We start from the raw sequence: 21,599 nt of genomic DNA, 5'->3' as shown, positions 1-21,599 counted from the left end.
CCTTAGCGACTTTAAAAATCCCTTTCTTACAACTCAGCACAAAAGAAATATAGCAAATAATATCAAAGGCTCCTTCAAAATCTATCTGAAGAGCTGATTCGGCTGTAGGTCTATGCTGGAGTGGGACTGCGTGTGTGTTTGTGTGTGTGTGTGTGTGTGTGTGTGTGTCTGTTCCTCCATCAGGAACATCAGTGGAGAGCGCTCTTTTAATGAATCAAAGCAGATTGAACTACAGAGCCTAAACAAGCCTTTCTTGTGGCATTAATGAGGTTACCATCATTCAAGTGTGCGCTCACACACAGCAGTGTGTGTTTGTATGTGTGTGTGGACCGCCATATCATCTCTGTGGGTCTTTAGGGTTGGTAGTGTGTACGTAATGGCCTAATGATTATTCACAGTCATGAAACAATGGAGGAATCTGTTTCTTATTGGGTCCTGATTTTCTGGATGGCACACAGAGCGCGTGTTTGTCTGTGTGTGTGTTGACACATTAGCTTGTGTGTGTGCATCTCCCGACGGTCATACTCACAGGGTCCGCAGCTTGGGCATATGGTTGAAGCTGGACAGTGGAATGAGGGTGATGTTGTTGTTGTTGAGGGTGCTGTTCAGGACCAACACATGCAAGACAAACAGGGAGAGAAGAGAAAACAAAAAGAATGGTAAAAATGTTCAATGTTTCGAAAAATGTCCCTTTTTTTTTAAGTCGGTGGGGGCGGGGCTTGACAATGACTAACAGAAAACAATGGATTTCAATTAATGAATCATTTACTGAAAAGGAAACAGCTGTTGACAGCGGAAAATCTGATGTGATCAACAAAATCTGAAGGCATCACCACTCAACACAAGAAAGCATGACTCAGCACAAACACACATGGGAAAACTACAAGCTTGGGTTAGGGTTAGGGTCCTGGCGAAATCATGAATTCCTACTTTTTTAATCAGAACCTTGACGTTTAATCAAAAATGAACAGCATCTACACAAGAACAAAAAAATCCCTGATTTTTAAAAAGCATAACTAAAATCCACATCGTGTAATTTCAGGAATACATCTAACTTCTTTAAGAAAATGTTATTTTCCATTCTACAATTGTTTATGAAATAAAAAAGAAAAGTGGAATTAACCAAAGTAATTACAGATTAGAAACATTTTTATACAATCCAACAACTTAATAGCTATTTTAACTTTTGCTTTAGTTTCTTTAAAGTCAGACAAAAGGTTGAGAAAACATTCTGAACACAACATATCTTGTCTGCAACATTTGTATTTTACATTTACAGTTGTGCTACAGAACTACCATTCTCTCTGTAGGTGTCCCATAGAGTCCATGTGCAATTTGGACCCATAAAGAGCGGAAAAAAGTAATACACAAAGCCTTTCCATGAAAACAAATCACATAAAGATTTCAAAGATCTTACAAGTTGATCAAACTGGGTTTCTGTAAAAACGTCTTTGCTTCTTCATCTTTTTCTTTCAGAAATTCACTCGTTTGCACCAAAAAGAATTTAAAATTCTAAAAAATATATTTTGTCTTCTGATTTTAGCAGAAGACTGACCCCTATTATGCTAACAAGCCATGAAATTGGATCTAAAAATATGAATACAACAAAAGGAAAGACTGCTGACTTTAAGCTAAATGAGAGGCTTGAGTTTATTTGGAAATTGTAAAAACCTACACAGAAACGTATTCTTTCTTCAAGCCAACATCTGCACCAGCCAACATAATCTGTTTTTTTTGTTTTTGCCCAGCTTTCACAGATCATTAATTTCACTGGCCAGCAAACGGGGTTAGTTTAGGCTGCTTTGCATATCACCCGCGTGTGCGCTCACAGAATCATTGTTTCGCAAAGAATGAAAAGTGACCAGGCGTTCTTTTTTTTCCCCTCACTGTATCTGAAACCAGGTCATTTTTCACAGCTGACAGGCGGTTTTTAACGCTTTCAAACAAGGACAAGGTCAGATTTCTTCCAGAGAAATGGAGCTAATTCCAGATGAAAGGATTTTCTCACATCTGCAGAATGTTTGTGCCCAAACACACGGCGAAACCGCTGGATGATTTGGCCCACAAGAATCAAGGAGGGTTTATTTTCCATGTGGCGTTTTGTCGTCACGAGTGGCCAAAAAGGTTCATTACAGGGGTTTGCTGTGTTTTCACTAACACCCACTCAGGCCCAAAATAGACCCTTTTTGCTCACTCTGTTGACGTTCCTTTTTCTTTAGCCCTGTCTCCTTCCGATTCTCCGCTCTGTCGTTCCTGCCAGGACAGCCTCAGCGGCCTTGGTGGATGGATGGATAGAGTTTCACACTCGCACTCACACACACACACACACACACACACACACACAAAAGCGCACCACTATGGTCTGCCCTGACAGGGGTTATTCCACCCAGCATATATAATTTAATTGTGGAATAACAATCATTTTCCTCTGCAATTTCCCCGTCAGTTATTCTCCCATTCGCCCCTGTTCAGACCCCCCCCCCCAACCTCGCTCTGCCTTAATAAATGAGCAACTGGACCCACTGGCATAGGCCAAGGAAAACACTCAGAAACACCGCTCAGAAGTCCGTTAATACTCTGGCCATAGTCTCCAGTTTATTTTACAGGCCCCCAGCCATGTGAGAGAGCCATGAAAACCTGTGATGTTTCAACTTCAAACGTGTTCAGGAATGTATGTAGAAGGAGGAACATAAAAGGCGTGTTTTTGCTCTTTTGAAAAACTTCCTTTATATGTAGGTAGTCACTGAATTTGAACGCAACTCGGACTTTCAGACTATTTTTATAAATATATTTTCAGGTTTGTGGCCGTGGAAACCATTTGACCGTTAAATAATAATAATAATCTGTTTGTTTTCCCTGATTTTGCTGCAGCTGATGCTACTACAGCACGTCATTAGCTGCCAGACCACGAGTACAGCAGTCTCTAGCAGTTTCAGCTACACCTCCCTCTGCCGCTCCTCCAGACTTTAACTGTTTGCTTTCCGCTTTCTCTGTGGAAATAAATCGCTATATTTGTTTACTGTAAATATTGGAGATCTGTGCGGCAACTTTGCCTGATGTCCCCCTGAGCAAGTCAAGTTTCTGAGTCCAGTCTTCCCTCGCCATGTCGTGCTTCGTCTTGCTGATTCTTTCAGTGCAATTTTACATCTTTTTATGTGTTTCATTTTTTACAGCGCTCTGTGTTCTGCATCCTGATTGGCTGTTGACCATATCAATTAATGTCAGTGCTGTGTCTCCTGTACAGAATGTATTCAGTTTGTTTAAGGATTCTGAGGTTTAGTTTGTTGTTTGTCTTTATTCTTGGTCATGTTTTCTGGTTTTCTTTGTCAGTCAGTCAGTCCACCTTCAGGTTCATGATCCACAGCGGTCTTCAGTTCAGTTAATTACCCTCAGCCTATTCAAGTGTCTTAGCTTCTGGTCATCTGCTCTTTTCTGCTTTTTGCTGCTCCCATGGTTTTGTCATGTTTCAATTTGTGTATTCAAATGTTTTGTGTTCTGTCACCATGCCTGTCTCCTGCATTTTGGCTCCCTTCACCACCAGTTCCTGACAGTTTGCCGGATTTACAGAAATCCCTGATCGTGATCAGATCCTTGTTTTCCTTTTATAATCCTGGACCTCTTTTTCTGTGCAGGTTTGAACCTTAAAAATTTCCCCAAAAAGAGAGAAAAGCGTAAAAATGTTCTTGTCTGACTGAGAAAAGTGGATCCTATCGCAGATTATTTTTAAGAAAAAAAACAAGATAAGAAGCCAGAAGTGAGACTTAAGTCACATGACTTGACTTGATTGACTTGAGACTTGACTGACACTGAAGAAATACTCCACTTCAATGCTTGGTTACTTGATTTTCATGACTTGAGACTAGGCTGAGACTTGATTCAGATACATGAAAGGAATTAAGCTTTTCTTAAATTTAATGGTTGCTTTTTCTGCATTATATTTCAAAAGTTCGACAACCTAAAAAGCCTTTCTTGATTTATTATTTTTAATTTACACTGTGATTGATGCACGTCGTGCTAACACGCAGCAGTCAGCTAGCTTAGGAAAATTTCAAACAGGCCCTGATTATAAAAACTGAGTAGTTAGGAATATAAAAGATCATAAAAGACTTTGGTTTGTTTGATTCTATTAAATACATTTTGATAAGAATGGCGGTACCACGATTTAGCCGTAGCGTCAGCTGTTTTCGGAAAAGAAGTGGTGAAAGTCCTCAGTCCTTCCTTGTTTCGAAGTTGCTTAGCTCCAACAAAAAGACCAGTTAAAGCTCATATTTAGCTGTGTAGCTTTCCGCGGGATCCGCTGTCAGATCAATACAGACTTTAGAGTTTCTCCTTTTTTTTTTATTTTTATTTTTTATGCTGGTGTGCCGCGAGACTTTTATCAAGGTTAAAATGTGCCGTGGCTCAAAAAAGGTTGAAAAACACTGGACTAGAGAGTGGCATCACCTGCATGTCATCCTTACAAATACTTTACGATATACTTACCACACACACAGCAATGGCATGTTCCATTTTCCTCCCTTAAGGTGGCCGTATGAAACCTCAGGGGGACCCACCTATACACGGCCATTCCTCCCGTACGGGTCAACCCCGCCATACGTGCGCATGTGACTACGGCATCGACTGAGGCAATAACTTGACCTGAGCACTGTCTTTACTTGACTTGCCTGTCCGCAGCATCTCGGGACTTGTTTGATACTTGAAGGTCAAGATATGAGTGGTGATGTGTTCCCACCTCTGGGAGACGGTCAGTGACACTGAAAGAGGTTCTGAAGATGCAGCCTGTGGTTCCCTCCAGAGGTGAGAAAGATCAAAATGGCAGAGAGTGTGTCTGCATTCATTTCCGTGGAAAAGAACTTTATCCCCACCAGCAAAGTGTTGGAAAAATAAAGCTTGGATTAGTGGCGTCCTGCAGGAGCAGCTGAACAACAAGGCGGGGGCCTTCAGGGCGAAAAGGCTGGAGGTTATCAGGGGGAGGGAAGACAGAGCTCAATAGAAAAGATCAAGGAGGTCGGCAGAAGCTTTTTCTGTCTGTCTTTGGGTGAGAGGCGAGGAACACCCTGAAAAAGGTTACAGAGCCATCCAGATCATAAAAAAGTCTTTTTTTAAATCAATATAAAAATAAAAAACACTAACGGATAGAGAATTTATGTGAGTTATCAGCTTAGAGACACATCTGACTTGTAAAATGTCACATCATAGTTGAGTTTCTCTCCCCTTTCTTTGCAAACGTCTTCAGTCAGATTTCTTTTCTTCTTTCTGTCCTGCAGACTCATTTTTATAGATGAGGTCATTTCAGAAAGGAGGACAAAAAAAAGGCTTAAGAAATGATCCAGCTCTGGTGTCTGCCACACACCCTTGCGCCTTCACAAAATGCCCACTCAGCTTTTTTTTGCAGACTGCAGTGACCTCTGCGGTGGCATTGCAGGAGAGATCCTTGATCTCTAAATGCATGTTTGACCACCCCACACATTTCTGAGCGTGTTCATTTAATGTATGCATTCTGGAGTCAGCATGAATGTATACGTGCTCACACATGTGTGCGTGTGTGTGTGTGTGTGTGTGTTTGACCCTCCAATGCAGTAAAAGGCCCACTGCAGTGATGGAGGAGACTCTTTAGGGGGAAGCCACAGAGATACTATCAGACGTGTTTATGCTTGTACGTGTGTGTGTGTGTTTGTGTGTGTGTGTGTGAGAAAAAGCGATGTTATTACATGTGTCTCTGCAACAGCCTACACCCGGAGGTCAAAGCCTTCATCATCAATCTTCTTCCTCATGCGCACTCTTTTAACATCTTCTGCTTTGCAGTCAGAGTGTTAAACAGCCATGAAAACTTTCCCGATTGATGACAAAATTTAGGATTTTTTTTATCTGGGACTTATTGAAGTTTTTTTGGTGTTTGTTTTGTTTTTAACTGTCAAAAATGGGGAATAAAACTCATTTATTCCCCAACAACAATCTTACTGTACTTTGTCCACACATTACACATACAATAGTTAGTCACATAAACTCATTTTAAAAAAACATTTTCTCAAGTTCTGATTGTACATAGTCCCATTTTCTTCTTTTTTTTAAGTGTGTAACATTTTTACTCATTTTGATACTTTCTTTCATGTTATTCTGCAGTTCTATAGTTAATGTGTTGTCCCTACACAATCTTTAGTGTCATTTTTCTTTCTTGGTAAATAAACTTTTTCCTGAAGCTGTTTTTGGAGTTTTTGTGGGAAAAAGTTTACAGAAATTCCAAAGGCTTTTTGTCTTTTATCATTAAAAAAATGTATAGATTTGTATTTTATTTAGTGCATAAATCAGTCCTGAGAACAAAGCTTTTTTCAACTGTTTTCTGTTTTTAGACTATTAACTTTGTTTTATCCAAGCATTCAGAAAAATTGGGTTTCTTTTATTTGTAACAACTTCTATTTTCAACAATAACAGAGGGACATTATTTTTTTTTTCCAAAGGGAGGACTTAAAGTTACCAAAAGACAAAGTAAAGTATTGCTGTAATTTAACCACTTAGGAATTTAAAGAGACATAAGCAAGACGTGATAGATTCCTTCATTTATCTATGATTCTGGATCCTTTGTCACCAGTTGTAGTTCTGTAAAAAATCACAACTTGGAGGAATAGTTTACAAAACGATACATTTCAGAATTGATCCTATGGGGGTTAAAATTTGACACAATGGAATAAAAAAATCACTTTTCAACACAAAACTTTATTCTTATTTGTTTATTCAATTTAAAAAATATTAGCGGAACAATATATTTTTTGTGTGAATTTTTTGGAATAACAATTTTAATATTATTCGTTTTTAGAATTATCTTTTAGCTTTATTTATTTAGATTTGAAAATCAATAAACTGCAGAAATGTACATTTTCACAGCAGACTTCCGACTTTTTTTAACACAATTGTTTGCTTTTTGGATACAAACATCTTTAAGCATTCTTAAGCTATAAAGTCATCAGCAGATCTAAAACCTCATTTCATTGTTTAGGAGAAACTCCCCAAAGGCCATCTGGACGCAGGAAGTGTTGGTTTTTCATGCTTTAGGAAGTGGATCCACAAATCTGCACGTGTTTAGGTTCCAGTGTGGAGTTATTACAAACCAAACTAAAGGGAGAGACTTTCTATTGGTCTCTATTATGCTTAATCAACCTCAACAGACATGGATCAATATGTTGATGGAACGTTTGAATTACATCGGTCACTATAACACAACGTTATAACTTTATAACTGTGATTAGAGGACATATTGACTGGCTGTTGAGTGTCATTAGTTCCTCCTGTAATCTTTAACATTAGATGGAGTCTGAGGAAAAGAGGAGAGGTACACACATTAACAATTCAAGTTAAGACATTTTTTTGCAATTAGTAAGGAGTTTACACCAAGAGCACTTTTCAAACACGTGTTCTTTGTTGGAAAGAAAATGCCCTGTCAATTTTAAAAGGTGGGGAAATGGACAATAGGCAATCCAGTTAAGCTCAGTCTTATATAATCATTTGGCAATTTTAGACTTTTGCAAGCACTGATCACAAAGTCTAACATTTGCGTTACCACCTATTGGCTATAAAATCTACAATCAATTCCTATTACAGGAAAATTATCCCCAACTCGATGGAATGCAAAGTAAAGTTATGATCACACGAGTGATCGCACAAGTTTCCTTTTGCTACAAATAACAACAAATATCTGGTAATGATATAGATTGTATTACATTAACATAACTAACTGTGGATCAACACACAATCGTGTGTGGCTGATTAGTTCATCACATGTTCACAGCTTGCTGAGTTTTTTTGTTTTTCTGTTGAAATATCGGTCCAACCACTGAGCCTGTATCTTTTATTTCTGCTCTATGAGTGAAGTGATTGGGATGTGGGAGGGGCTGACAGCAGCACCCACCTAATGGTTTCAACATTTAGCAAGCCTCTAAAAGTCCTATCAGACAAAAAAAAAAAAAAAATCCTCTTCTCGTGTTAGTTGCCTATTTTTTACTGTGTTGGTTTAAAAAAAAATTACTATTTGCTGAATTGGCAACTCAGCCAGAGACCTGCAGGATGTTAACAGTTATCACAGTGGTTGGAATGTTTTGGTCCAAAGACGTCTGACTTTTTAAAAGCGTCCCAAAAAACCAGGACCTTTGTTTTTGTAACCTGACCATGACCATCGTGACTTGATGCACTTTGGAGTTACATGTTTTCTTTGGAATTAATGTTGAAAACTGTGTTTTTTTCTGTTTTTTTTGTGTCTTTAAAACAATGAACTCAAGAAACATTAACGACTTGATCAATGCAAGTTAGCAGTTTAAGAATTGTGAAAATTAAAAGCCATATCACAAAAATGGCACAGAGAGCTGAACTAAACAGTCTAAATACAACTACTGAGCTATTAGTATTTTTATTTCTTTGGTTTGAACTTAGAGGTTTAAAGGTTGTTTGTCTTTTATTTCCGTCAATATATTTGAAATGCATCTGAAACAGAAAAATGGTCTTCCAAAGCCTTGATCTTCATCATCGTCATCATGTCTGGTGATAATAGAGAGCCACATTTCCCTGGATGCTCTTGAGCTTTAATCTGTTAAGACCTTTAAACAGATTAAGGCTCGTCTGCATTCAGAAAATGGGTAGTTTAACAATTCAACGTTGGATTGCAGAATCCTATTGAGCTATATGGACAAGTGCAGTAAGTACTCCATTGGTTGCTGTGAAACTTGGTTGGCTGTAGGTTAGTAATATATAATGTTACGTGAGGAGAAAAAAAGACGGATTTTACATAGAAAAATGTATTTTAAAGCTATGGTGGTTGCAATTTATTAAAAGTATAACGTATGCTGATTAACTAAAAATCTATTGCATTAAATATCTCACAACAATAAGACAACAAAAGGATTTCTATATATCCTCCACCAAAAAAGAAAAAAAAACGGCATTTATTTCCTCTAAGTTTGCTCGAGCTCAAACACTCGTCTTATGCATTAAAATTCTGTCAAGACCCAAATTGGAACTCCAGAGCAGTGACGATTGGACATTTTAATACAGCGTGTTATTTGGCACAAAAAAAAGGAAAGGAAAAGGTAAGCTAAGGCAGAGATATCAGAGGGAAACCTTGATTTGATTATTTTACACTGGCAACAAAACTAAAAGGAGTCTGGATTTAATTTTTACGTCAAGCTGCAGTTTCTCAGAGCTCAGAATCATGTCGAACAATTATTATTAATGAGGAGAAGAGTTACACAGTAAAACTACTTTGATATCATTAGTAAAGCTGTTCATATATCATACATATTGATGAATTCATTTATTATTAATTTAGTTGTTGTCGTTTTTAGGAGGTGGGACGAGTTGTTGCTGCAGTTGCTCAGTTTTCTCAGGGAGCGTTCCCACACAGATGCAGAGGAGAGCCCGGCTCTGGCCGCTCACTGGGCTGTGTGAAGAGCTCTCAGCATCTTTAGCAAAGGCCTCATTACAGCTTAAAGAGACGGAGGGAGGAAAAGCAAGAGCACTTCACTCCTTCAGCCACACACTGGCTTAACCTCTTCATTCTTCAGGCTTTCACTAAAGCAAGTGGAAGCCCTGGAATGTGTGCAACTCAAACAATGTCAGATTTTTTTCCCCCTCATTGACCCAAAGAGAGCAGTTCTCAATTTAAACTCTTGCTTGAAAGCAGAATAAATCTTAAATGAGTTTTAGGAAAACCTTTTGACGCATTAACTTAAGGAATCCATTCCTACACCCAACTCTCATTGATGTGGAGAAACTTTAAGTCATTTGTCAACATCACTAAATGTGTGTTGATGCCATTGACTGTTTATGAGAATTGGACTGAGTGACCCCGCCCCCCCACGTTCCAAACAGGAAGTATGTGCTGGCTCGAAGAAGCCACAATCCCATAGACTTCAATCAAAAATGAAATAGTTATTGTTCTGTCTTTGTGTTTGTCAGAGTAGCCATTCTTCCTCTCATACCCTTTTTAAAAAATCTTCTTCTCATTCTTATTTTCATTATATTTCTTTCTGCAGTGCAACTTTCAGATGTTTCTGAAAAAGTGGTTTCAAGTCTAACGTTAAAAATGTTTGACAGATTTGGTGTGGCCCCCTTTCAATCACTTCCAGTAAGTTCACTCCTTGTTGGCCAGAGTGGTTACCATAGAAACGTTGACTCAGACTGACAGGCCAATCAATGCTTACTGACGACGTCAGGTTCCAACAAAAAATGTGACGTCATTTGACCTGAGCCGGAAATAAACCATTTTCTATGGATGACATCACACTCATAAAGTCAATCGTTGATGCACAGCTCAGAACGGTTTCTAGCTGAGAGTCAAACTCTCTCAATCAAATAAAATACTGCTTTAAATTCCTATTAGAAATGTCATGGACAAGCCTTTGACCGGAGAAAGGTAGTTTGCCATCTCTCGGTGGGTGGGGTGTCCCTGCCCCAGGTGGAGGAGTTTAAATATCTTGGGCTCTTGTTCAAGAGTGAGGGAAGACCGGAGCGTGAGATTGACAGGCGGATTGGAGCGGCATCCGTAGTTATGCGGTCGCTGTTTCGGTCCGTCGTGGTGAAGAGAGAGCTGAGCCAAAAAGCAAAGCTCTCAATTTACCGGTCGATCTTCGTTCCAATACTCACCTCTGGTCATGAGCTATGGGTCATGGCCAAAAGAACGAGGTCCCGAATACAAGCGGCTGAAATGAGCTTCCTGCGTAGGGTGGCTGGGCAGTCCGTTAGAGATAGGGGGAGAGCTCAGAGTAGAACCACTGCTACTCCACATTGAAAGGAGCCAGTTGAGGAGGCTCGGGCATCTAGTCCGGATGCCTCCTGGACGCCTCCCTGGAGAGGTGTTCCAGGCATGTCCCACAGGGTGGAGGCCCCGGAGAAGACCCAGGACATGCTGGAGAGACTACGTCTCTCGGCTGGCCTGGGAACGCCGCGGGGTCCCCCCAGAGGAGCTGGAGGAAGTGGCTGGGGCGAGGGAAGTCTGGGCATCTCTGCTTAGACTGCTGTTCCCGCGATCCCGGATAAGCGGAGGAAGATGGATGGATGGACAAGATTCCACAATGTTATTAATATCTTCTCTACATTTCACTAAATGTGGCAGGAAAGGACTTGAAAAAAAAATCTAGTTATTCTGACATAACTGATGATGATCAGGTTCTTGACTGAATGTGCACTATATACATTCACAGACCATTTGAAAACCCAATGAACGTCTGAAACCTCTGCATTAAAGCGGGTTTCTTCTGCACAGCATCCCACATCTGCAGGTTAACATGCAGGGTTGCATCGTGGAAGCTGGGCAGCTGTATTCTGTCTTGCTGAGTAGGATGGTAAGATCCAGTGACCCTTGAAATAATCAGTCACAGACTCACAGTGCAGTGAAATGCAATGCCTCTGCACCTCTGTGCAAGCGTGTGCTCTGTGAGGTGAGAACATGAAATGCTGCTTTTGCATGTTTTGGAGGAATTTCAAGCAAGTGTTGGTGAGAGTTAGCCTAGCCTGTTCTGTTTGTGTAAAAAAAAAAAAAGGCTACCTTTGAAAAAATGTTATTTTTTTGTTAGCCCAGGAGATTTTAGCCTCGTTTTTGACCCTCAGGATGCCATCCCTCAGCTCTAGAAACCTCCATGAGGTCCACAGACAGCCTTCAAAGGTCACTAGGAGAAAGAGTTAGGATCTTTAACAAGTGGAATTGTCTCATATATAAACTTTCCCACGGGATTTAATTCCTGCTTCACAGCTTTACCCAGACCGCCTGCTGTGAAATTGTGTTTGCCTTTTTTTGTTTGTGTGTAGTCAAGTAAGAGTATGTAGTTCTACGTGTTAACTTACGTTTAATATGTTGATGCACAAATGTGTGTCAGTGTGTGCATAAAGGCTCACATTTAATGCACTCTTAAGTGTTTGAACATCCAAAGTTGTGCAATTTACCCCACTCATCTGGGTGAAAATTGACATTTGCAGAGTGTTGCCACGGGTAACCACCCTGGGAGTGCTGTACTATTTACTATGTCACTCAAGAAAGGACTTGAGAAACGTATCAGTATAGCTGTTCTTTTATTAATCTATCTATAAAAACAGCTTTTCTTTTTAACTAAACTGTGAAGAACTGAGTTTTTTTTTCATTAATTCTTTTTGTCTTTAACTTTTAATGCTCACAGCGGTTGCTGGAGCCTATCCTAGCCACTTTAGGGCAAAGGTGACAGTTTGCAAGTCCATCGAAGGGCCACATCTGCTAAACACTTTAGATCTGTGCAAACAAAAATAAATCCAAATGTTTCTATATTAGCCTGACTCCTGAGAGAGTTTGGGTTATTTTGGAAGGATTAAACTTCCTCCAACTATGCTGTAAAGCCACCCTGACCTTTTTTAAAGTAAAAGAAATACTTTAGTCTTTTTACTGTTTCTTCCATTGGCTTACTTTCCTATATCCCTGATGTATAAATGTGGACTCTCCCTTGCATGTCTCTTGTCTTATGACAAGTATTTTGAGTGCTTTTGTCTCTTTCCTTCCGTCTCCTGGTTGAAGTCACAAAGTTACCAGGATGTCCTAAAATGTGCTGACATTTTCACCGTGGCCTTTTGGTTTGCTCAGTATAGAGATCACACCAAAAATTATTTGACATAATCTGTAAATCCCTTGGAAGGCTTATTGTTATAGTATAATTAAACTATATGTGTGAATGAACTGGACTAAATTGGATTAGGACAGCTGTAATGAATCTGGCTTGGTTTGATGTTTCTTTTGTGACATGTCTTTAGGCAACTGGTGCTTCAAAAAAAAAAAAACTAAACTGAGCTGAAAACTGTGAAATGTAGAAACATATGCAGCAGGAATAAAAAATATGGCACTAATTAATGTTTTGGTTGATTCACAGTCATACCAAGACTCTAAAATGGTATAGTTGGTATAGGTCTACCAGCTTGATAATCATTTAAAGACCCACTTAATTGAAAATGGTGATTTTGGTGTTTTTAACATGTACTTTTGGCATTTTTCTCATAATGGAGGACATAAATTTAAAAAAATAAATCTTAAAATGGCCTTTCCGAGTCTTTCTTTGTTCAAATTATTGTGAATCAGGAGCAGATGAAGACTGATAAATGCTGTTTGAAAAGGATCTTATTTGGGACAGAACAGACATTGCGCCCCTCAGAGTGGGACTTTATATATGTATAAAATAATATGGCTTTAAAACTGAATGATAGAAAAAAAAAGATAATGAAAAAATTGCCTAGAATATCAAGTTCTGATTTTAGCTGTATGTATGTAGCGTATGGAGTTTGCAAATGTTTACCTAATTAAAAATAAACAGTTTCTCACTTTTTCCCTATTTACAACTATTTTGTTAGAATGTATTATACATTTGTTTATCGCAGGGGATACTTTCCATAGAAAACTTCGATAAAGTGATGAAATTGGACTACAAATGTTTTAAGGCTGTAAAACTCCTCACTATACACTTTAAAGTGACATCCAGACATGAACATTTTCATTTTCTCTTGCTTAAACCCTCAAAGGTCAAACGTTTATAGAAAAATAAGTCCAGGATTGGAAAATGAAAACAAAGATCTGATTGTGATCTAAGTTTTAAGTGAATGTTACAATGCTGAATGCATTATTTAAAAAAAAAACAAAAAAACATGGATTAAATGGATTTACAAGGTCAACAGCCAATCAGGACGCAGAACACAGTGGCCTTGAAGGAAAAAAAAGAGAAGCACGCACATTTGCACAAAAGAATCTGTGAAGCAGCAAGACCACAAAGATGGACTGCAATATCAAGGGGAACACATTAATCTTTAGCATTTCTTGGTCAGACCTCTCAAAATAAATATCTGCATATTCCAATACTTTTCACAAACATAGACTCAAATGAAGAGGTTCATAATAACAATAAAAAGAACTGGTTATCATAATAATATAGTTACGTTTATGAGCAGAGGGCTTGCTTATTAACTGTCAAACCTACATTCCACTCTTAAGACCAATTTTGGATATGTTCTTTAGACTGTAAGGAACCCAGAAGACCTGAAGAAATCCACATAAGAGGTCTATCCTTGTTTTTGCTTTCAGTGTGGGTTTTTTTTTATTCCAATTTTAGGTTATGGGAGGATATTCTATTCCATCTCATCTCTTTTTTGTTGTCTTTTCTTGGTTAGATGATTTTTACACAGCGGTTGGTGCTCTATACTTCTTGCTGTTTTGTCTTATTTTAAAACCAACAGTCGTGAGTTGAAATGTTGGCCCCTCCCCTTTCATCTAGTCGTCTTTCTATGTAGTCTGTTTAGTCGTTCGCACACAGCTTCTTGCCTCTCTTTCAGGTCAGAGCCTCTGTCTTGGCCAAGATTCTGCTCGTTGCCAGGTTGTGATGGTTCTGCTGAGCCCACTGACTCAATCGCTAGCCAAACCAAAATCGCTGAACAGCACAGAGCTGTGTTGCTCTTTCCTCTTGTGACCTCTCCCCGCTCAGACACACGCATGGGTAGATCATCCAAAGAGATTAAATTTAACACATCTCATCAAATTGAAAGACTTTTGACAGCTTCAATTTAGAATGTAGCTACTAATCTCTACGAGATGCACACAAATAGACAAACCAACACGGCAATCAGTCTTTGCTGATGAACAAAACAAATGGTTCAAGAGAGGTAACGTTTCAGGGCACTTTGATCCGGCGCCCACGAGTCACAGATACAAGACAGATCTAGATGGGGGAAGGAGCCAACCACTGACATTCAGTCATTGTGGGCTGACCGACATTGGAGACCCACCAACTACCCAACAACACAGGAGATATTGTGACATGAAGGTCAGTTGCACAGACTTGAACGTGTAGACACATAAAAACAAAAACATGGTTGTTTCTACCCACTAATGTTTGTTTAATTTTAACATTCCTAACAGTAAAATTGTTCAGATTACAGCTAAAGCATGGAAGTGGGCTGACTTTATTTTCGATCAGGGGGAAGCGTCTTTTCATTAAAGTTTAAGCAAACAATAACATTTTTCAGTTAACCTTTTTAACAAAGGAGCTTTAGCTTTTGTTTTTACATTAGTTCAACTACCGTAACTCTTCAACCCTTTACGCAATTAACACAATTCCAGTGGATTCTGAAGCAGAACAAAGCAGCATGAACCAAAGCTAGTATGAAAAGCCATTTTTCTATGTGTCGGATTCAGCTGATTTAAGTTCAATGCACAAACGGTCAAAGATCATGGTTGTGTAGTAAACACAAGCGTGTTTTGATCAAGTGTTGTTGGTGACATCTCTAGTGTTTAACTGGTCTTTTAAACATGTTTTAATTGGAGCCATTATGTTTGGGGATTTTTGATACATTAAAAGTCGTCAGAGATAGAATGTTGATTGATTTTAAGGTATTTAGTAAAGGACCAAATTTCTTTTTTTACTGAATTAAAAAAAAAAAAAAGCAAGATATAATTTTGTTTGATTGTGAGATTTGTCACTTGCAGCAGCAACCACAACTCCAACGAGGAAGAATCAGATGAAGATGGGGGCAATTCCAACTTTTTCCCAAGAGGACCTGGTTGCAGAAGTACCCCCCCCCACCACCACCACCCCCTATGCCCATTTTTGGGCAGAAAATACACTTTTTTTTAGTCCAATTACAATAATTTAACTGGTGACCTGCAGCCAGGTTGGCCTTAGTTTTCGTGTTAAATATCAGTCAGTTTGTACCTCTTACGGTGATCCTTATTAAGTAATTGAATTCTTAATCCAAATTACACAAACATGTTTCTAAATACTGCTTTTGTTTTAATTATTCCTAAATAAAAGAATGTATTTGTTTTTGAAGGGGCCTGAAAATCCTGGTCAGTCTGCCTCCTTTTAACACTGATCTCCTATAGAAAATAAGCAGCGTCCTTCGACGCAGAGGATCTTTGGCAGTCATTGTTTGTGTGCGAGATGATCTCTTTATAAAAGCTCTGTTGGAAACATCATTAAAAGAATAATGGTACCACTTCGATTCCCGACCCACCACTTCCTCTATAATTTGGAGCTTGCAGTCACTCCGGTTTGGCATCTGGCGAAAAGAAAAAAAAGAATAAAATCCAAAGAGGTACTGAGGCCCACTGGAGATGACGCCAAGAAGTCAACAGCTCTTTGGGCAAAAAAGGCAATTTCCCTCAAAAGCCTAAAGCCAACAAGCTGGATGTTTACACAACATCCTCATATCTCATTTGCACAAATAGGATTGACACAAATAGCTTCTGCTTTTTTTGGTGATGCATGTTGAAAGGAGGCAGTATGAATTGGAAAATGTGCATTGTAATCACAAAGACTAAAAATGATTAAAGAAGTTGTTCTTTTTTTAAAGGCAATTTTCTTTCTGTTTTTCCTAATCAGATTACTGCTATTGTGAGTAAGCTGTCAATGCAGCTTGTTAACTAGTTTAATTTTAAAAACGGCAGTCGAACATTTAACATTGATGTAAACCAAAAGCTCAATTTTTTGACCACAAAGGAGAGGAAAACAAATAACAGTATTTAATGAAGACAAAACTTGAAAATCTATTAAAGTACAAATTGAATATCTTAAAAAAATGTGTGGGTTATGTTACAAAAAATATTTCTCAATCTCAGCAACTAGTCTTTTGTTATATCACAATGTTTATAAATAATAGTGTTACTATAAAAAGGTGAAAACTTTAAAGGAGGAGTGTCCAAGGTGTCAAAGGAAGCAGAAACATCATCCGTTTCAGGGTTTGTAAAGGAATAATACAACTGGCCGCTTAAATGTGCATCATTTGTGTGATAATACTAAAGAGAACTCTGCCGAGCGCTGCGGACACAGACGGGTATAATGAAGGAAATCTGTTGGTGAGGGAGGCAGTTAAGAAAAGTAAAGGTCACCTTGTGGTGTTACAGTGCACTGAACAACTCTGTCCATCTCCCCTTATGAATTATGACAGCTGCTGGTTGGCTGAAACTGCTCTGCTGCACATACTCCCCGCGCCGCCTCCTTCTCTGTGGTACAAGCTAAAGCAGAAAGCTGGGCTTTGTGGAGAAAAGACATCATAAAATATGCAGTTGTTCTCCTCAGAGTGCCTCTTATACCCCTTCACTTTGTGTGTGTGTGTGTTAAGTGAACGTGGCTTTGCTCGTGCTCTCTTCCATCCAGTTTTTTCAGCCACGCTTCCGAACCTTTCGTGATCTGTCTCCCTGACACACTTTGTCTGTTCGTCATGTCACTTCATTCTTCGAACCATCTCTTGATCTCCTCGCCAGGCTTCAGTTTTCTACATGTCGACTCCATGGGCATATAAACGGGCCTGGCACAGAGTAAATTGGGCCGTGAACGTGTTAAAACAAATCTACAAAACAGAAATCCAAATTCACATTAAAGTGCATTAAGTGTAATTTATGTTTCTGACATAAAAAAGGAGCTGAATGCCTGAATATCTGTTTTGGCACTTAAAATGAGGTGTTGGCTGCTTTTTTTAAAACACTTATAAATGCATGAAAAATAGAAAAAGAAAATCCATCAAATTGGATTAGAGAATGACACAAACTTTGGTTGAGTAGTGAATTTGCACAGAAAAACATTAAACTGAATCCCATCAGAACCAGAGATGTCACAGATGTCACCTAGATAATGTATGCTCTTTGTGAACCATAACTCCTCAAACGTTATTGCGATCGAGGTGAATCAGCTGATTCTCAAGCTGGGAAAAGGTACTTTTCGTATCGGCTTTGTAGAAATAGGTGTTAAGTGTTTACTAACAAATTGTTTTCAGTGTAACACGTTTACCAGTGTAAAGTATTTTCTAGCATAAAATGTTTACCAGCATAAAATATTTTCTAGCATAAAGTATTTACCACTGTAAAGTATTTTCTAGCATTAAATGTTAACCAGTGTAAAGTATTTTCTGGCATAAAGTGTTTACCAGTGTAAAGTATTTTCTGGGAAAAAATGTTTACTGGTGTAAAATATTTTTTTTGCATGTAGTGTTTGCCCGTGTAAAGTGTTTTGTGACATAAAATGTTTACCAGTGTAAATTATTTTCTAGCATAAAATGTTTACCAGTGTAAAATATTTTCTAGCATAAAATGTTTACCAGTGTAAATTATTTTCTAGCATAAAACGTTTACCAGTGTAAAGTTAGTTCTGTTTTTGTTTATTATTTTGGCCTGTGTTCACCCTGAGGTTTGATGCTCCTTTTTCTTTCCTTTTGTCATCTTTACATTTGGGACAATAAACCTTTATTTGTACGGATATTGGTTTTGGCAGCTTTATTAAATTTGGTGTTTTGTGAGGGCTTACTTTTTGCATTTTTGGGTCATTTTTTCTCATTTGATTCTTCTTTATGTTATGCCCCACACCCCTAGACATAGGGAGCATAACAACTATCATTAAGTATTTCCTACTTAAAGTGTTTACCAGTGTAAAGTATTTTCTAGCATAAAATGTTTACCAGTGTATCGTCTTACATTGCGTAAAGTATTTACATTTCTTAAGTGTTGAAAAGCGTAAAGTATTGCATGACACAAACCTGCAGAATCAGCTGGTTTTGATGGCATAATCTCTGCGCTATACTGATAAGTGTCCCGTATCAGGAAAAAGCTGCTTTTCTAAACTTTAGTATCTATTGGAATTACGCTAATTGTGTAAGTTGAAGAATTATGGGAGTTGAAAGAAAATCAACCTTGGAGCTAAAGCTCTATTGTAAACAAGGTTAGTCACATGTCACTAAAAAAAATGTCAAGTTTAAGTTGATTCGGAAAAAAAACTAGATGTGATGATAACACTACACTCATGGTTATAGTGAAGTATTTTATGGGTTACTTTCTTTGTTTCATACACAACAAATACAAAAATAAATTATTGTACAAATATATTTGGTTTACAGATTCAAAAACTATAAGTTCACATAACGTTTTGATCTCTAAATGTATTCTATACTAATAAAAGACTTTATTGAGATCTTTACAGAGAAAATGAAATTGATTATTTGCAATTAGACCTGAACATGATCAAGTACCTCTCATTTCTGTTCATTAATCTTTATGTCAGTGAACAAAAAAGATTGAGTTGAGAGATTAGTGATGAAAAACACTTTAATTTAACAGGTTAGGAGCTGGCCCAAGCCTGATTTTTAATTAATCAATTTCATATTGGACTGACATCCTTGCTCCCCATGCACTTCTCCTGGAACTCATTTTAACACAAATATATACGCCATCTACACAAACACAGGCAACCTATGTTGTGTGTGCATGTTTTCTGTTTGTGCTTCCTGGCCAGAATCATTTGAGGTTTCATGATTCTGTAGCATGCATTTATTAAGACAATTTGTGTGTATTTATGTGTGTGTGAGTAGATTGGTGCCCTTTCCGGAGCTCATTGGGATGCAAAGCGTGAGCCGTCGAGTGAGAGCTGTCCAGGCTAGCTTTGGAGTCATTAGTGCGCTCGTTAGTCCAGTTATGTTAAATCTAAATTACCATTCATCATCACACAGGGACCCATTTATTCTGATGTAGCCTGGCAGGCACATGCACTAACGGGATTAACTCATTCAAAGACATGCTCAGATCCATGCTGAAGCACAGTGAAATTCAAATCGAAGCGTTACGGGATAAGTGCTTTAGAACAAATCATCTACTGAGACATTGCAGGACATTAGCAGTGATTGGCTTGCTCTTGTGGAAGCAAATTATTTACAAGTTGTACCTATCTCCAGACAAACACTAATCAAAAAGAATATATTAAAATACTGAGATTACTTTTATGATTTTTCAAATTAATTTGTTAACAAAGCTGGAATAAGAGGCTGCCGATATCAGCCTGAAGACTCCTGACCCAAAATCCACCTGTAGTTAATTGGCAACAAAAAGAATTGTAAATATTCAAAAAAAAAATCATAACGCCTTAGGGTTTTTAGGTTGTCCGGGCCCATATAGGGTTGTAGACAAGAGAGGTCGCATATAAACTGCAGGTGTCTTGCACTTCCCTTGTGGCCCATACAGCCACCTTAAGGGACGGAATAAAAATGGTACATACCATTGTCATGTGTGGTAAGGATAACATAAGGTGTATGTAAGGGAAATGTAAGTTGCATGCACTTATGAAGTACGGTGATGCTGTTGTACGATGCTCTTATGCCACACTCTAGTCATTAGCAATATGGTCGCACTTGCTCTGTCTAACCGTACGCAAATGCTGCACAGATGGGGTGTGCAGGTGATACTTAAGTGGCCATAGGAGGCTCGTAGGATGGCCACACAAACTGCAGTCTGATTTAGTTTCCTAATTTGTAACAGTTAGGCTATACGCATGTAGCGCGCACGTATCACTTGAACAGCACATTGCGCAGTGTGCAGGGTTTTGGGGCGGTTGAGGAATGAGAATTCTGTACGACTTACCTGTGTCTCATCTACTTCATCCCGACTTAACTCCTACGTGTTGCACAAGTGTACCCTATGACAGGATGCCCATAGAAAAAATGTGTATGAACACTTTCCCTCTACGGGATCACCACGCAATCTATGACTTTTATATTTCCAGCGGGACACCAACAAGCCTCGTAAAGGTTTGTCTGTTGTTTGGACAGTTGTGACTGATGTGGCCAAAGTCTATGGAAACGTAGAGTAAGTTTTCGGGCTCTGCATACAAAACACACATTCATTGAAAGTGTGTTGAAAGTTAAACAAGTTGAACTTTGACCAATCAGGTAGTGACCTATTAGTAATGTCATTTTCAAACACAGAAGTACCAACTGTTTGAAAATTGATCATGGAGGAGAAATTAATAATTGCAGTTTTTGTTCGGGTGCAATTCTATAACAATAAGTCTCATGTATTGTAATATATATATATGAAAAGAAAATCTGGAGCAAAATTTGTGAGACTTGCACCCCTTCCGCATTTCACACTAAGCCTCTTCTAACTGTGAGGACATGCGCTAGTATTGGTTAGTGACAGTCCCGTGTGAACAGCGTATGCCCAAAGTGCATTCAACTTATCAGTTTGCCGCGTTCTTGAACGCGCATCACATGCCCTTTGTGTACCTATCTTAAGGCCTAAACAAGCAACACATTTGAAAAACCCAATACTAAAGTGTAGGAAAACTTCACGTTTAAAGAGTGAAAACTCATTTATTTTCAATTCTGCACTCCTCACTGATAGAAGTTAATGGAAAAGCGAATGGGGGAGGCAGGCTTGTGTGCATTCAGTTCTGGGATTGAATGCGCTCAAATTAGGGCCTGTGAGAAAAAACACTCGCACACGATGGCACACACAGTCATTAGCCGCTGCAGCAGGAATGCCTACCATCTGCGCTGACGTTATCGCTAAGACGACGTCTTCTCAGGAATCGAACCAAAATGGATGCTGCTGCCTTACTGCCACATATAAAGACTGTGTTTATCACATAATTACATTTCCACTTCTGCTCCATTTATTGGCCTTGTACATTTGAGCATATACAGCTTTACCATGAAAGTTTGAAAAGACTTGAATCAAATTACGTGGAGAGACGCTGACATGAGGTTTGGGGAGCTTAAGCATTAGTGCGATCTTCTAGGCCACGCTCTGAAGAAAAGTCACGTTCTGCTTTCCTGTGTTGTGTCAGCGGTGATGCGGT

General features: G+C 38.7%; 1 protein-coding gene across 2 annotated transcripts in view; it reads right to left on the bottom strand.

Moving 5' to 3' along the window:
- LOC101170687 (slit homolog 3 protein) overlaps nucleotides 1-21,599 on the bottom strand; it is a 296,346-nt gene that overhangs the window by 82,096 nt on the left and 192,651 nt on the right. For both annotated transcript variants that reach the window (XM_011479838.3, XM_011479839.3), the window contains one exon: nucleotides 530-601. In XM_011479838.3, coding sequence (XP_011478140.1) covers nucleotides 530-601 — 72 coding nt within the window. The remainder of the gene's footprint in view (nucleotides 1-529; nucleotides 602-21,599) is intronic.

Source organism: Oryzias latipes, chromosome 10 (genome assembly GCF_002234675.1).
Source record: "Oryzias latipes chromosome 10, ASM223467v1".
In the NCBI taxonomy this organism is placed as follows: Eukaryota; Metazoa; Chordata; class Actinopteri; order Beloniformes; family Adrianichthyidae; genus Oryzias; species Oryzias latipes.
Note: the sequence above shows the minus strand (reverse complement) of the source record. Positions and strands in the feature narration are given on the sequence as shown.